This window comes from Ascidiella aspersa, chromosome 7, assembly GCF_963924565.1.
Source record: "Ascidiella aspersa chromosome 7, kaAscAspe10.2, whole genome shotgun sequence".
In the NCBI taxonomy this organism is placed as follows: domain Eukaryota; kingdom Metazoa; phylum Chordata; class Ascidiacea; order Phlebobranchia; family Ascidiidae; genus Ascidiella; species Ascidiella aspersa.
In genome coordinates this window covers 18,876,274-18,890,292 of record NC_139453.1, presented here as the reverse complement: position 1 = coordinate 18,890,292, position 14,019 = coordinate 18,876,274, and the positions used below count along the sequence as shown (strand labels likewise).

Below are 14,019 nucleotides of genomic sequence, written 5' to 3'. Positions count from 1 at the left end.
TGCAAAATTATTATTGTATTTGCAGTGTTTTGCCATTTTGAACTGCAATATCGACATATTATTTTAGTAATTGTAGTATTTCAAAAAAAAAGTTGTATTTTGTTGCTGCTTATTCGGCTACAAACAGTTGAACCAGTAGGCCTACACACCTCTCTTATAAAATCCCAGCTGAAGGGTATACTATTTACATTTAACAGGCAATTGAACAAGTAGACGGCCAGGAATCACTTCGACCTGTCTTCTTAGTTTTTGATGCTCCTACACGCAAGGGAAAAATATCAAGTGCGTATGCCAGTTGAAATTAATTTCTAATGTTAGACAGAAAGCAATCCAGTATTATATACAATAAGATTAATTTCAGCTTAATTCCTATTTTGCATACTTATAATAAATTGTAATAAACTTTGCTAAGGCGAGGTAACAACACCCAGCAGTCGTAAAGAAAAGCCCACCATAAAGGACAACAAAGATGGAACAATATCTGTACAATACCAACCACACGAGAGAGGTCTTCATGATATGGGAATATTTCTCGACAACGAACATATTTCAGGTCATTTTCATAAGTTAAAATATTATACATCCTATTGATTGGGGTGTTTTAATTTTACATAAATTGATATTTTTAGGAAGCCCGATTCAGTTTTACGCGGACGTTATGGCACCTGGTCACGTGACTGCTTATGGTCCTGGTTTGGTTACTGGTAAAGTTGATGAAGCAGCAAACTTCACAATTGTGACCAAAGATGCCGGTGCAGGTTAATGCTCACAAATTTTTTGTTAATATGCTAACATGTTACTGTCAATTTGACAATTTCCTATTAAAATTTAAATTAAACGCAGTAGTATTAAACGAAAAATGACTGTAAAAAAATTGTATGAGATAGCCAAGTTCAGATATTCATTGGATTAATAAGACTACATGGTACTTACTAGGTGGACTGGCGCTGGCTGTAGAAGGGCCATCAAAGGCTGAGATCTTCTGCGAAGACAACAAGGATGGAACATGCTCTGTGTCTTACCTTCCAACAGCACCTGGCGAGTACACAGTCACAGTCAAGTTTGACGACCAACACATTCCAGGATCACCTTTCATGGCAAATATCGCAGGTGCAACTACAATTTATTCTACTACATTACTATGAATGAATAACATCTTCTACTAGCTATAACGTAAATAGTATTTCTGGTTAATTTTGGGTTTCTTGAGGGAAGAACTAATAAGTAGCATTTATCATTACTTACATACGCAATCATATAATTAGTTAAATATGCCCATGTCTATAAAACAATACAAAAACTAAACAGCACATATGTATCTAGAGTCTTGACTAGATCAGTGTTTTTCAACCGTATTTGCGTCACGGAACACCAAAGACAATAAACTAATTTTGCGAAACACCAATCGAAAATTTATGAAAATGCATTTAAATAAAACAACACAGTAACCATTTAATCAGTTTCAGTTTTTCTTCGTGTGATATGGGACTGTTTGGATCAGCACAAAATTAATATTAGGACTTTATTGTACTATCATATTATAGCACAAAAATATAGTAGGAAAACGCCTATTAAACATCCCAATTGGATATGGTATGTCAGTGGTTCCTTTTTAACGCCCTGGTAAAACTTTGTTGTTGTTGCGAAGCAGCAGGTATAAAAATGTTAATACTTTTGTTATTTATTTATGTATAAAGCACGCTATCCTCCTGTGTACACTGTTTTTTTTTCCCGGACAATTGGTCTTGTTTCCAATGATTTGATTTAGCTCTAAACTGTACCATAGACATAAAGCATACTATTTTATATTTTACCCCTAGCAGACGCCCATGTTTCCTAAGGTAGGTCTTTTTATAAAATAAAGGATGGAAGATCGTTCGTTTAAAGCTGAACGTAAAGTGCTGGCCAAAAACCGATAACGTTTTTGGAACCAGCACTCTGGATTACCATAGGCTTAAATATCATTTATGTCTATTGCACAAATTTATGTATGATGGTGTAAAGCTCAATGCTATAGGTTGGCTACTGTAACTGTTTTCTCTTTATCATCAAAAAATAAAAGAATCGACGTGATAGAGAAATCGGAGGTCATTTTTTAATCAGCATCTAAAATTAATCAGATCAAGTCCCTTTTTTCTATACAGCATAAAACAAATTTTGCAGACTAGCGAATTCCGGCTAGGCTACCAACAGACTGATACATTGATATATACGCTCAAGGACAGATCTGCCAAACTTCAAAAGATATCAGGCCTGCAACAAGCAAAACGCATTCCTGGACAATTAAAAATAAAACACAGAAAGTTTTTTATGGCCCCTATTTTACCCGATTTTTAAAATAGAGTGTAATAAACCAAAAAACTTCGTTGGCCGGATGCGACCGCAATAAATGGTTGCGTAGGCCGCATGCGGCCAGCCAGTTGGTCATATGTTGTTCAGGCCTGTTTAGGGCTATCTGGGGCGGCATTATGAACAGTTCCTCGCTCGCTAAGTTACCGAGCTCGTTTTAGCGAGGGATGAGCGAGCGAGAAACTCGCAAACGCATTTGGTATTACGAACGGTCCTCGCCAACACCTCGCTATAACGAGACGCACGCGCGAGAGAATGCGTCAAAATCATAAGAAAAAGGACGACTGACTCAGCAAAATTGCTGCAGAAACGTCGTTTGGCGATTTGTTTTGGAAATTGTTAGCTGCTTTTGAATGTTAAATTTGTTATGAAACAATTTTCAGGTGAACCGCATGAATTTAATTCCTAATTAGTCGATTATAGAAAACGGTTTTGGGAAACAACGTTTGGTGCGGGTCTATAATCCTACCACAACGCATAATATTTGGGTTGGGGTGCGAGTTAGCGTTTGGGTTAGGGTGGGTCAAGTATTAATATTAAATAATGACTGTTACAAACGCTAACTCGCACCCTATTTAACAATTGTGGAAGGATTCTAGCACCCAACGTTTATATATATACGTGTATGTAAAATAATTATTTTAAAACATTTTATTCATTTGTATCTATATTTAGTAAGCTAGCTTCTGTAAACATTTTGATAATAATTCCCCAGGATGCAACAATTACAGCACTAACACTGGCATTTTAAAACAGTAGTTACAACATGCTGCTGGTGTTACACCCTTCTGACTTTTACCAGTAAATTGTGCATGGAACTGAATTTACAGGCTCTGTGTAAAGTTCATATTCACTTCAAAAGAAGAAAGACATTCATATTCACTTAAAAGTTTGAAAAACCATGTGTTACTAGTTTACCAAAAAAATAATAAAACTTGGGAGACACTGAAAAAAGCAGTCCAATTTGGACATTCCTGAACCACCGATAAGTTGTAGCAGAAGAGCAGCATGAGAACCACCTACAACTTTGTTTAGATCAATACAATTTGGAAAAACACAAATTAGTCTTGAATCATCTTACTTTCAAAGAGCGAGACAATGGAATAGTCGGTTTGCAGTTTGTGCACAAATATTGTTTTCTTCTAGTTCCCAAAAATAGCTATCATACAATGTCAGCTGTGAACTTTGGTAAAAGCAAATTTCTTTGTATAAAAAGAAATGAATTGGGCTGCAGTTTAACCCTTTATATTTGGTAATATAATTTACTATTGTATTGCCTAAATATTTTGCTGTGTGAAATTTTTGGGCTTGCTAAAATAATGCTTTAGCATAACTTATTTCGTTCAACTAAAAGTATATTATTTTCTCTTTTGATATTCTATGATATGTTTTTGTGACTCAAAAATACTTTATAAGCTTACATACAACAGCATATTTTTTAAACAATAGTAAATTGTGGTTGTGATTATAATTGCACTTCTGGCTCAAGGGTTTCTTTGGATTATTTAATACAAAACTATTTTGTTCCTAAAATAACATAAGTTTTATAAAGTTTATCTTCACTTTTGAAGCTCTTGTTTATTGTATAATGAATGAATCATGACAGATGCTGGACCACTGGCACACCATGGTATTATAATACCTCATACAAAAATACTCTTTTGATGCAAAATATACATGTATGAATATCATTTGCTAAAAATTACCTTTTGCTAAAAAAATTATCTGTTATAAAAAAAATGTTCACATTTTTGCATTAGTTGATTAGTACTGAATATATGTGTTTAATAAACTGACTCCAAAGCACCAATAAAATAAGTCATGGCATAAATATGCTGCTTTTGTAAATTCTTAATTGGTTGAATAAAAAAACGTTTAAAAAAGTGAAGTTGGTTTTAAATCAGTGTGTAGCATAGACGCCGACTTTTTTGACAGGTGTGCGAAAATTTGTGCCAAGTATGACGTCACAAAATGTCCACTAAAAATATAAGTTTACATGCAGAGTGGTAAAAGAGTTAAAATGTATTTTAAGGTCAATAAAATTGACTAACTGCCGGAATATGTGTAAAATAGTAACTCAAGTTGTAGGCATAAACAAAAATATAAAGAAATAGTTATCATTGGTTTTATTTTAGGGGGGGGAGGGTGGCGTAGAAGTCTTCACTGGGAATGCTATTGGCGCCGTAAGCACCCCAAACTTCATATTGTGTAGGTAGGAGATCGCCTAAATCCATATTTCACGCCATTTTGGTGAGAAATCCACAAATGATTTATGAATCCTTATGATGACATCCATTAGTTGTCGGCAGTATTATAAACGTTTACTGATAAAAAAATGATTTTTTTAACAGCAGTTAGGTTTTTAGAACACAAATTAGGCGTTACCGAGTGGTCTGAGCCGCTCGTTAGTTAGCGAGGAGTTTAGCGAGATTTTGGTAACGAGAAGTGGGTTCGTAATACCAAAAGTCGACTTAGCGAGCTCGTGCGTCGTTAGCGAGCTCGCTCAACTTAGCGAGGTGTGTTCATAATGCCGCCCCTGATCTGATTTGCATTGTCGTTTAAAGAAGGCTGCTACGCGTACTCTATTTTGATTTGTCAATGTAACGCGATCACCTATCATCAATTTTATCCTTTGCTGTTCATCAGGTGGACCAGACCAGAGGAAGTCAAATCTGTCGTATGGAACAACTAGTGACGTTGCTCTAAAAATAAACGAAAGCGACCTATGCGCTCTATCGGCAAGCATATCCGCTCCTTCCGGGCGCAAGGAAGATTGCAAACTTAAACGTCTTCCAAACGGACATATCGGTTAGTAGTTTTGTTGTTATATAGGGCAGTGCTTGTTAAACTTTCACCCCAACATTCAATCCTAGCATCTATCTACAGATTTCATTTACCCTTGTCTCATGATATGACAAAACTATCTCGTCTATATATAACAGCACAAAATGATTTAGGTTGTTTCGCAAGCTATCATCCATTTCTGACGGTTCACCCTTATTCACCCCTTTTGGTTGGTTCACCCCTGCAAAAATATTATTCACCCTGGGTTGAACCATTTACCTGATTAAGAAACACTGTTATATGGAGTAGTGGGGATACCGACAAAAAAATTAAACAACTTTCACGAATATCTCGTTTAATACATGTGTTTAATTGTTGTCAGGAATTTCTTTCACACCAAAGGAAATCGGCGAACACTTGGTAAATGTAACAAAGCGCGGAGAGCACGTTACCAACAGCCCTTTCCGCATTATGGTTGGCGAATCAGAGATTGGTGATGCAAGCAAAGTAAAAGTGACAGGTGACGGATGCAAGAAAGCATGTGTCCTAGAATGTGCCGAGTTCTTGGTCGACACCAGAAAAGCAGGTTTGTTAAACACATTATTTTTTTTTTTATTAAATATATATATTTTTTTTGGAATTTTGCTCTATAATATAGCCTTTATTATACCATTCATTAAAATTAAAAAAACCTCTGCAAGGGCTAACCTCTGCAAGGTTTTACTTGCTATCAGTTAATGTATTAATTATTATCTGGCATTTCTCGGGTTCGTCATGCATTGAAGAAATCCAATATGTTATAATAAATATTTATAAACTTGAAACAAAGATACTGATATTTCTTATCAAAAAATGCATTTGAACCTAATGTTTGTATGAAGGTTATGGTGGACTTGGTTTGTCTATTGAGGGTCCGAGTAAAGTAGATATTAACTGTGAAGATATGGAAGACGGAGTGTGTCGAGTCACATATACTCCACAAGAATCCGGAAATTACATCGCAAACGTTAAGTTTGCAGATAAACATGTTCCAGGCTCTCCTTTTACTGTTCATTGTAAGTGGTGTATCTGTCATTTTTTTTAAGCAAATGAGAACTAAATTATATACGCGTATGGTGTTGTGCTTAACACCAAACATTAGTTTTATGGCAAACAAATTTTCCATTTTGAGTCACCTTTTGTTATTGCTTTACTAACGTGTTTTCTTTTGTTAGGCGAAGGCGAAAACAACTTGCAGAAAGAAAGCATTACCAGACAGCGAAAGGCGGCTTCTGTGGCCACCGTTGGCAGCACATGTGATTTAAATCTAAAAATACCAGGTAGAGCAAACGAACTTTGTATTGTGCTACAAAAAAACTGTACTTTTGAACGAAAGCCGGTAATATTCTTAGTTTAATAATATTAGGCATCCTGCATTTCAAAGTTAGGTGGTATTTGGTTATGTGTAATTTGGTGCTCGTTCTTTCAATTCTTTCAGTTCTCTCTTTTCTTTCTTTTTTGCTACTATAACTACACAGATAACTGGAAGAAAGGCTTATCTTCTCCCAACAACCCTAACTCTGCATCCTATCGCAAGTCTTACTCGAGGATGGAGCAAACTTCCTACAGAAGTTCGTCACACGGGGGCGCTCATTCACAAACCTACGTGCAGGAAAATTTTGGTACACCCTTGGTGACTTCTTCTTCTGCCATGTCTCATACTTCCTCTTCTTTCTCATTTGTTCCTAAGTTCACTAAAAACGCTCCACAGTTCGGAACGTTCGAGCACCCTTTTTATAGCAAAGGCAAGCGCTGGTATAATCGTACGTGCTACAGTTCAGTTTATGGGTGCCTCATAAACTGATGAGATTCTTAACATTTTCTTATTATTATTTGTGAACTTATTTATAAGGTACTTATAATTAGGTGCCGGGGTTAGTGACCTCACTGCCGACGTTGAGAGTCCAAGTGGTGAGAAGGAAAGAGCCGATATAATTGAAACAGATGAAAACACCTACAGCATTAGATTTGTTCCAAAGGTAATTAGTAGTATAAGTTAAAATAGTATTTTCCAGTAAGATTTACTGTTGTATTCCATTGTTTGTAGGAGATGGGAGTTCATACAGTAAACGTTCGCTACATGAACCAACATGTTCCGGGCAGTCCTTTCCAATTTACTGTTGGCCCGTTAAGTGATGGTGGAGCCCACAAAGTCACAGCTGGCGGTCCAGGTTTGGAAGCGGCAACTGTTAAAGTACCAGGTATATATTTATACAGCTATATGCCCGAACGGAGATGTTTTTTTTAGTTTAACATGCATACATCGCGCATTTTTTAGCTGATTTTAGCATTTGGACAAGAGAGGCTGGCGCCGGTGGTTTATCAATTGCTGTTGAAGGGCCTTCAAAGGCTGAAATTACCTTTGAAGATAGAAAAGATGGATCTTGTGGAGTCTCTTACATTGTCACCGAACCAGGTTAATAAGTTTTGTTGTGAAAAGCGACATTGCCTACGTTAGGCTATAACAATTTTCATACTAAACGCATACTGTTCGAGAAACTAACTTTGGATTATTTATTCTGAAGGCGACTACGAAGTGTCGGTTCGATTTAACGATGAACATATACCAAACAGTCCCTTCCCTGTGCATGTGAGTGGATCGAGATCAAGCAGGACTGATTCGGTAGGCCTTGCTCTGTCTAGCCTTTTTTTGGTGGGATAGAATATAAAAGTCCCTTTAAAAGTTAATTACAACTTTTCGTAAAGCAATGCCTATGTATTGAAGTTGGCAACAGTGTGTCATCAGCGACTATAACATTTCTATAAAGATAATTATTCTAAACAAATAAACATAAAATTAGTCCAAGTCTGGTGTAATTTGATTATGGTCGAAATTATTATTGCTGTTTTTATTTTATTTCAATTTTAGTTTAAATCCGATTCATCAAAAGTGAAATCGTTTGGAAGTGGTCTAAGACGAGCTAAAATTGGAGAAAATAATGCATTCACTGTGGACTGCTGTGACGCAGGTAAGATTTACAATAGGATGATATCTCAATATGTAGAACACTTTATAAAGTCACGATTATTAGCAAACTGGCATCACTCTGTCTTTCGTATTGCGAATAGACGCTTTTTGTAGCAACCCTAATTTTAAGTTAAGCGACAAACATAGTTGCAATATACGCCGAGGCCGACAGGCTTTGTTGAATCTTATCTTATCATTTTCGCAAACTTCTCTATACATGTAGGAAGCAACATGTTACTTGTTGGAGTCCACGGACCTAACACTCCATGCGAAGAGGTACATGTGAAGCATATGGGCCACAAGAGGTACACTGTCACTTATACAGCCAAGGAATCTGGCCAATACTTGCTCATTGTCAAGTGGGGTGACGATCATATCAGTGGAAGTCCTTTCCACGTAACCGTTCCCTGAGAACAGTGCAAAAGAGTCGGACTAAAGACAAAGAAAAGTTATTATATTCTTTGTCGCTTGTACGCTTGTAACTGCCGCTGGCCTGTAACGCTTTCGCCACCGAAACAGAAAATTTACCAATATATATATTGTAAGCTAGATTGTATATATTGCATTACAATTAGACAAACTTGACCGTAAAACTTGCACCTGCCATTTTAGAATACAACAGATACAATTATAATATTTTTCGTCTGCATGTATGTTTGTTTTTGTAGGTGAGGTAATCATGTAGCCTATATAGTGCTTTTATATATCGTATATATAAACAAAACTTTTTATTTTCTTTCGATCCTTGTCTTACCCTTAAGTTTCAACCGCCAACTATTATCGTGGTTGGAAATTTGTGTATAACCGCACACTATTGGCTTTGGCGCAAGCTATTTGCAAAATATCTATAAATTGTGTTAACTGTGTTTTGAAACATCGTGCCTGTAAATGGTTGTTAAAAGTGAAATTGGCTTGTAAATATCGACATTAGGCTTTCGTGTAAACCATCAGTGTCAATTAGTGTAGTAGTGTTATCGAATCATTTCAGTTTGCTTTCACCAGTCTCCGTTGAAGGCATTTAAACCTTGTAGAGAATATATATTAAGTGATTTTTTGCTGATTCCTAAATTTTCGAAAAATAAATGTTTTCGGTGGCGTGAAATCAAAGTTGCAAATGTAGAGAACCAGAAACAAGCAGAAATCCAAAGTTGCCAACATTCAAGTAGCAAAGCAAGCCAAATGCAAGTAGCGATCGAATATTACACGGTACCTTGTTGGATCATAGGTAGTCGTCCAGACAGATAAGGACACTTTATTATTTGACAGTGGATTGGTTTGTTGCAAAACTAAGTTTTGGTGAACGTTGTCTCCCAATGTTTTAGCCCGATTGACTGGTTGGAACTGGCACTAACGTAAGACAATTTAAACCTAAGTTTAATTACAGTTGTGGTTCTCAAACTTATTTTCACTGTTACTCCCATACGGCAATCTTACATCTTCATCACCAACCCCTGGATCAAAATTAATGATTGATATAAAACATTTATTGGTGTGATTGGAAAACCTTAATGCTTGCTGTTCGTAGGTCAGTTATTTTCTTTGACCCTCTCATCGTAAGCTCTACAATGCTGAACAAGCCAGATTCTTTAATTTCCTTCACACCAGTCTCCTTAACATTTTCTGCCATTTCAAAAATTCGTCTCTGCACTGTGTTGTTGGATAATGAAACTTTATCAAGTTTTAGCAGAATTCTCTTCCAATAATTAATTTATTAACTTTGTACAGGGTATGATTAACTCTTCACCATGGGCGCCCGCACGGGGGAGCAAGGGGGGGCCCCCTGGAATTTCAAAATGCGATTATTAGTATTATTTATAAGTGTAATATGTATTACTTATAAAGGTTAAAAATATTGTACATTATCTATTGCCCCCAGTGGCGTATCCAGGGGGGCGGGACTTCTTACCCCCTTTTAGTAAGTGATATTATCGATTTTGTTCGTTTTTGTCATGGTTTAACAAACTGTTCGAAGCGGCGTGCTTTTGAAGTAATTGGGTCACACGTCTTAATCTTATGCGAAACCAAAATCGAGCGCAAAACGCCGTTTTTCGTCTTTTGTTTGGTCGACCGTAAACGCTGGAAGTTTTTCTCTTTCGTTATTTGTTTAGGTTGACTGATTAGCAAGTGTGTATTCGACAATTGACAACACTAAGTCAAATCTTCTTTATTTTTTTCTCGCTAAAAAACATCGCGTTATACGCAGTATCAGTATGTTCCTCGCTGTTCGGTCTCTGCGCTAATATCCGATGTTGGTGTAACATCGACATTTGTTTAACTGAAGCAGATTCCTAAAAGGAGGTATAATGGTGACTGTCGTGCGCGTTTCAAATTCTAGCAAAATTATGCTCTTTAAGCATGCTCTAAGATCACGTGCTAAGTGTTGAATGGACACAACTTATTTCCCCTCAACGGAAGCAGCTTGTAATTTAGCTGACTTGGCACACAGCTCGGCGCAGATGTTGCGATAATCGTGGCGTAACAACACCCGAAAAACACAATCTTCGTTTAGTATTGCAGGTGGTGAAAGACATGCTTGTAATTTAGCGCTCGTTCCGTTCATGGAACTTGAAAACTGCGCTGCTGATAGTCGAATTAGGTGTGATTCTACCACGATTAATCACACATATTTCACGGTCTTGGTTTGTTTTTTTGCCTGAAGTTAACGATTGCACACCGTGATTTCGCAGCTGGCGCCTGACGGATTTTCGACGACGCACGTGGTCGCTTTTGCTGGACGTATTTGGCTGTTTCTGATTAGTTTATTTATCACGTCTTGCAATCACCATTCTATGACGTTATACTGTCACTGTTTTATGACGTCATTATTCATTAACGTCACGAAAAATAGGGGAATTCCCTAATTTGAAAATTCAGGACCCCCCCCTTTTTGATTTTCTGGTTATGCCCCTGATTTCCCCCCCTGGAAAATTTTCTGCGGGCACCCCTGCTCTTCACCTATGTTCAGGGCCGGATTAAGACCATGAGAGGCCCTAGGCTATTCCATTTGTGAGGCCCCTCCCTATTTTTGAGCTCAGAATTTTTCTCTAAACAACATCACATGTCATTGCTTAATGTTAAAAATATGACCTGATTAAACTCTTCGTTCTTTTAATTTTCCACATTTCATGGGTGCAAATTTAAATAAAATAATAAAAAAATTAGTTAAGGCAGGTTTGCTTTTAATTTTAATTTCTTTGATCAAACAACCGTTACAATATTTGTAAAGTTTATTTATGAGGATCAATGAGAAAAAGTTATAGGCTTACAGCCATCAAATAGAGTAAGACTAGGCTACAATTTTTTTTCTAGCTTCCGTCAAAGCAAAATCATACAAAAGTTCATCAAAATTTATCTGTTTAAGTTTGTCACTCTCAATGCACAGAATGCTCAGTGTGGACAACCTTTCTTGAGACATTGTCGATCTCAGTTTATGTTTGATGCTTTTGAGCCTTGAGAAAAATCTCTCTCCTGAAAAGTTAGTGACTATTAATCTTAGAAACAGTCTTAATATTGCTTCCACATTAGGAAAGGCAGTGTTTATTTTTTTTCCTTGTTTCCATGAGACAAAGAAATAGATTGCTCTTCTGTACCGGTAAGCTCTTGGTTTTGTGTTTGTCTCACGTACAAATGAAATTGTAGAAGCTCATCAGTAAGTTTCGGGTCAACATCTTACGGATACGCTTCCTTTAAAAGTTCTGCGCCTCGTACAATTTCTACCATAGTTGCTTTCAGGTAGCAAGAAAGGGGAACATTTGTGCAATGTCACTGTACACATTAGCTCTTCTTCTTAAATTGGCTTCAAGTGCGTCGAGCATAGGGACAAAGGAATTTATTTTAAACATTTCCTTTGCAGAAAGTTCACTTAAAGCGTCAGGCGCATTTCTTTGTCTCCTAGTGACAGCTCTGTAGTTAATATTCGGCAAGGTTGCTTTTGCTTCCTGATCAAACCCATCTCTAATTTCGCTTAGAAAGCCCTACAAGTGAACTGTACAATTCGGCACAAGTACTTAATAACGATTCAGATTTCTGAAGAACTTTGCTAACCCTATGAAAACGACCTAGCACTGCGCCCCCTTATTAATGCAAACGACGTAATAATGACTGTTTACAACAGGGGTCGGCAACCTTTTTCTAGTCGCGGGCTAAAACCAAACTCAGAAAGGTCTCTGTGGGCCCCACAAAATGTTAACTAAGAATTGTGTTTTTGAAATGTTAGAACAACTGTGAATCAGGCGGGCCTTGGATATTTTTTGCACTTAAAGACGTGTTTAATTACATTAACAGAGGCAGTAACGTGTTGCGCAAAGCGCGACAAAAAGCGTTTGTTTAGTTTAAAATTCGAGTTCACACGTCGTCATCCATACTACTAATAAAAAGTGTAATAAAACTACTTTGAGGGAACGCGATAACATTTAAAGTTAATCTAGCTGTGTGTCTGTTAACGAGCGCGTTTTTTTTTGGTATAACATGATATACCAGGGCCAATTTTTATCTTATAACTTCTTCCCGTGCCAATGTTTAGTAACTATTTTTTTTCTAACATTAAAAGCGCTTTTATTGTGGGGGCACTATTTGCACTGGCATGCAAACGATAGGTAGACGTGAGATTTTTTGCACAGATGTTCATTTTGGCGTTTTATTTTGATTTTTCCCCGGACCCGACTTGATTTCGGTGTACTTCCTCCCCGTATGACCCCCTAAATCCCTAAATTTTGGATTAAGCAAAATTGGCTGTGATTGGTATCAAACGAACCAGAATGAAAAATTACTTTTAAAAATATTTTTTTTTTAATTTTATTACGTATAATTTGTTATTGCTATTTAACGTTTTAATGACGTCATCGTTAAAGTCGTAAATACGTCAAATTTGTTTCTTAACCTCCATTTTAGCTTATATAATCACTTTTTAATTGATTTAAATAGCATTTTTGTTTTTCAGAATTAGAAAGATATTCCACACAAGCTATGACGTCATAATGACGTTACAATTTTTTCGTATTTTGCGTATTTAGGAAAAAATGAAATTCATTACAGTGTAGAAATTATAATATAGAATGTCAAAAGCAATAAAATGCAGTATAATTACTTTTATGACGTAACAAATCAATCAATTACGAAACAATTAAAAATGAATTTGACATTCAAGCTTAAGAATTGTTGCGACAGTCCATAACGGGTTACGGGCACCTTTTTTGCAAAAGTTATACCAACAAATATTTTATTTAGCACTATCCAAACCAGTGGCCAATCTAAATAAACTTTTTCCATTTGTATAGTTATCTCTTTCCTTTATTTAATTTAATTTAATTTTGTAAAGGGGTCCTTGTATCGCTAAATAAGTGCCACTTGGTGCACCATGCAAATCATGTAAAAATGTTTCGAACTATAAAGTAGTAGAAAGTCTCAAGGTTAGGGCAACGGTTATAAGGTATACCAGATATTAACTGCCCATAGCCAGAATATGTAACAATGGTGCTATGTGTAGAATTGAACAAAACAAGTAATATTGTTTAAATATGCAGTTGTTCCCAACCGGGGGAACGTGGTACCTCAGGGGCCATCAGGGGTATTTTCGGGTGTCCGGGAGATTTGCATAAATTACCCACATCCACATGAGCAGCGGCTTAGTTTGCAAAATATGACAAGTAAGGCAACTTATTTCGGTAATGGGCATTTCGAAAGTTTCCTCTATCCGGTTTATCTTAATTGTCGTATGTAATTTACTGCTTTTATCGAGTTGAGTCTCTTAAAAGGGCATTTTTTGCCTAAGGGTTCTTGATTAATAACATGTTATGGCTTAGCTTTGTGACGTTATCTTTGAAAATTTTTATGGCTAATCTAGAAAAACCCTATAGGCTTATCCGCCCTTAAAGCTTAAC

The 14,019-nt window shown here is 36.5% G+C and overlaps 1 protein-coding gene across 10 annotated transcripts in view; it reads left to right on the top strand.

The window, feature by feature from the left end:
• Positions 1-9,006, top strand: part of LOC146138146 (filamin-C-like) — a 28,013-nt gene extending 19,007 nt beyond the window's left edge. For 8 of the 10 annotated variants that reach the window (XM_083394785.1, XM_083394784.1, XM_083394789.1 and 5 more), the window contains 15 exons: positions 198-282; positions 413-553; positions 630-758; positions 937-1,110; positions 4,996-5,157; positions 5,516-5,719; positions 6,015-6,188; positions 6,348-6,452; positions 6,651-6,917; positions 7,039-7,151; positions 7,220-7,373; positions 7,451-7,588; positions 7,698-7,795; positions 8,042-8,141; positions 8,364-9,006. In XM_083394785.1, the coding sequence (XP_083250911.1) occupies positions 198-282; positions 413-553; positions 630-758; positions 937-1,110; positions 4,996-5,157; positions 5,516-5,719; positions 6,015-6,188; positions 6,348-6,452; positions 6,651-6,917; positions 7,039-7,151; positions 7,220-7,373; positions 7,451-7,588; positions 7,698-7,795; positions 8,042-8,141; positions 8,364-8,551 (2,232 nt within the window). In that variant the 3' untranslated portion in view covers positions 8,552-9,006. The remainder of the gene's footprint in view (positions 1-197; positions 283-412; positions 554-629; positions 759-936; positions 1,111-4,995; positions 5,158-5,515; positions 5,720-6,014; positions 6,189-6,347; positions 6,453-6,650; positions 6,918-7,038; positions 7,152-7,219; positions 7,374-7,450; positions 7,589-7,697; positions 7,796-8,041; positions 8,142-8,363) is intronic. The other 2 variants (XM_083394791.1, XM_083394793.1) reach the window with 2 other exon arrangements.
• Positions 9,007-14,019: the final 5,013 nt, after the last annotated feature.